Source organism: Peromyscus maniculatus, chromosome 20 (genome assembly GCF_049852395.1).
Source record: "Peromyscus maniculatus bairdii isolate BWxNUB_F1_BW_parent chromosome 20, HU_Pman_BW_mat_3.1, whole genome shotgun sequence".
In the NCBI taxonomy this organism is placed as follows: domain Eukaryota; kingdom Metazoa; phylum Chordata; class Mammalia; order Rodentia; family Cricetidae; genus Peromyscus; species Peromyscus maniculatus.
Window position 1 is genome coordinate 4,916,533 of NC_134871.1, and position 2,982 is coordinate 4,919,514.

Genomic DNA, 2,982 nt, shown 5'->3' on the forward strand with positions numbered 1-2,982 from the left:
TTCCACTGTAATTTAGTCACAATAACAAAGCACCATCATGTTAATGCTTCAACTTGGAGTTCATTATTTGGTCCTGTTGATTTTATTTTCCAAACCTCTTTATATTATTTTTAAAATCCCCACGGCTGCCACCCTAGTGCAAACCACTACCATTTACCACCTGAACAACTACAGAACTTCTGTAGAACCGGACTTCCTCCTCATTGGCCTCCCTATTTCCATCTTGGCTTTCCAGCTGATTTCTCAGGTCGTAGCCAGTGAGCTGCGGGAACAGCACTGGCAGTGAATTGGTATTTCACTCTAGTAATTAATGTTTGTAAACGAGACTTACTAGAAAAAAGCCGTGATCTAATTCAAGGAAACCCTATGTGCACCTTATTCCAAGACCAAATGAAGAGTAAGACCATATACCAACGGAAAACGAAGGTAGAAATGCAGAATTCAGGACTGCACAAATGAGTCCTATTTTAATGAGCCATGCTGATCTCCCCGGATACTTGAACATTCTCAGCGTGATCAACAGAAAGCAAAATCATTTGGACTAGTCTAGAGCTCATTTTCAGATCACAAATCACTTAAAAAGATGACCGGGCAACAAAAGGGTGAGAACTCAGCCCTAGCTGAAGCACTAAGGTCCCTCATTTGGCTCTAACGTGTCACCGAATCTACCTCTTCTAGCCAATCAGAGGGCAGGGGCGGCATTCCAGATCTAGGACTATGTGATCCACATGGGGGGCGTATGACTTCACTGGGTGGACATGCAGGATGCGTGTCCTCCACGGTTTCCCATGCACTTGGTGAAGGAGAGAGGCGATCTGAGTTTCTGCAGATTCCGCCCAGCTCTGCCACTCTGGTTTGCTGGCTGCTGACAGCATGTCCCCTCTGACATTCCCAGTAGTTCCATTTCCCCGTTTATCGGGGATGATGTTTTGGGGAGGAGGCCAGTGCTCTTTTCCCGAGTCACTGCTTCCGGGAGGCTGGGGTTTCTTTCCTGGGAAGGACTCCACATTTTGGTGGATATGCAGAATTCCCCCCACGTCCTTCCGGAGCACTTGGCAGGCAACGGGCCAGCCTTCTTCAGAGCTGGGAATCAGCCCCAGGTTCACCCGATCTGCGGTGTCCGAGAGCTTCAGCTTCCTGTTGTCGCCGAAGTGTATCTGACACCGGTCTGCCACTCCATTGAGCTCCAAATTGTGTCTCAGAGCAACTACAGCCTGAGGGTTCCACTCGCAGGCATGGACAAAGGCAGCGCCGGCATGAACCAGGAAGGGCAATGTGAAGTAACCAATCCCCGCGTAGAGGTCCACCAGCACTTCCCCAGCGCAGGGCAGAGACGCCACGCGAAGTTTCTCCGTGATGTTCCCGAAGGAGAACATGCACTGGGTCACATCCAACTTATACCGGATGCCGTTATCCACATGCTCGACCCAGCCATGCTCGCCCAGCAGCAGCGTCACTGACGGAGCTCGAGTCCCATTAGGTGACACCCGCCCGCGTTTGGCCAAACGTTGGACTCCAAGGGCTGAGGCAACGGTCTCCCAGAGTCCCGGGAGTTGCAGACTTTTCCACTGCTCGGCTCGGAAACAGTCTTCGCTAAGCAGCACCAGGTCACCGTGCCGTTGCCAGGACCGGGGCAGATCCGCCTCCAGCTGAGCGGACCACGTCAGCCCGCGGTCCTCCACCCAACGCCTCACCTCGAGGCGGAGTCTCTGCGCAGGTGAGCGCACCCGGGCCTGTTTGGAAGGAAGGGCACCCGGGAGCCGGGTCAGCACGCAGGAGCTGCCCGGGGCCACGCGATCCCGCAGCTCCTGAAGGTGCTGCTCAGGGAGGCTTTCCGCCAGCAGCGGCAGCGCCACCATGCCGTCCCGCAGCTTCTCCACTCGGTGCTGTCTATCCAAGAGCTTCTGCTTCTCCAGATAGTCTCTGTACCTCTGGGTGAACCGCGGCTCCGTCACAACGGCGACCACGGCGGGCTTCGCGCCGTCCCTCTCCATGTTGCTAGCCTTCGCATCCCTGCGGTGTCTCGGCAGCGGGAGTCTCCCGAGGCTAAGAGCCGGGCGCTCGCCGCCGCCACGGCGCGCCGGAAGTGACGCCAAGCAAACAGGCCGGATCTAGATGGGTTACCGCAATCAGCGACTGCACTCTTGCATGCTCTATGAAGCCGCGGGCGCCATGTTTGTTATGGTTATGGCCAGCCAGTACTTGCTTTCACTTAGGAAAATTAGTAACTCTAGTGGACCAAAAGTCCCGAAATGAGTCGATATCCCCCAGAAGCTTTATACACTCTCTTTAGTGCTGCTCATTAAAAAAAAAAGTGAATTAGCAATGATGGATTGGATTTACAGAAAGGCTTCCAATAATTTAGCGTTGCTCAAGAGTTAGCGCCAGCAGCCACCTTATTGAAAGTGGAACGTGATATAGCTTCTTTTTTCTTGCAAAAGTGTTGATTACCCGAATCATCTTCAGAGAACTGCTATTGTGCGTTGAGATAGTTCGGAGGGTAAGGGAGCGTTGGCTACCAAGCCTGACGAACCCCACATAGCAGAAGGAGGGAGCCAAACCCAGGTCTTCTGAAAAACATCAAGTGATCTTAATCGCTGAATCTCTGTTCCCTCCCTCCCTCCTTCCTTTCTCATACAGAGTGGGGGGCGCACTCATGCCATAGTGCAGGTGTGGAGGTCAGAGGACAGCTTCCCGGGGCGTGTCTCTCCTCAGTTTCCACAGTATGGGTACTGAGGAAGAAACTCGGGTTGACAGACTCACTTGCAAGCTCCTTTACTTGTGGAGTCCTCTTGCCAGCCCATGCTTGTTTGTTGTTGTTGTTTGTTTTTTTTTAAGCCAATTTATAGCGTTGTAAATATAAACAGTGAAACGAGTACCCAAGACTCTTGGGCTATAACCATAGCACGTTTGTTTGGCTCCTTATATAAGAAGTATCATATGTTGAGACTTTTCTTTTTTTTTTTTTTTTTTTTTTTTTTG

The 2,982-nt window shown here is 51.8% G+C and overlaps 1 protein-coding gene across 1 annotated transcript; it reads right to left on the reverse strand.

Annotated features, from left to right (window-relative positions):
* Positions 1–427: 427 nt before the first annotated feature.
* Positions 428–2,085, reverse strand: Tyw2 (tRNA wybutosine-synthesizing protein 2). Its single transcript, XM_006990664.3, has one exon. The coding sequence runs from the start codon at positions 1,992–1,994 to the stop codon at positions 675–677; it is 1,320 nt and encodes a 439-aa protein (XP_006990726.1). The 5' UTR covers positions 1,995–2,085; the 3' UTR covers positions 428–674.
* Between the last annotated feature and the right edge of the window lie 897 nt (positions 2,086–2,982).

Coding starts and splice junctions, on each gene's coding strand:
- Tyw2 (XM_006990664.3), bottom strand. CDS start 1,994: ATGGAGAGGGACGGCGCGAAGCCCGCCGTGGTCGCCGTTGTGACGGAG.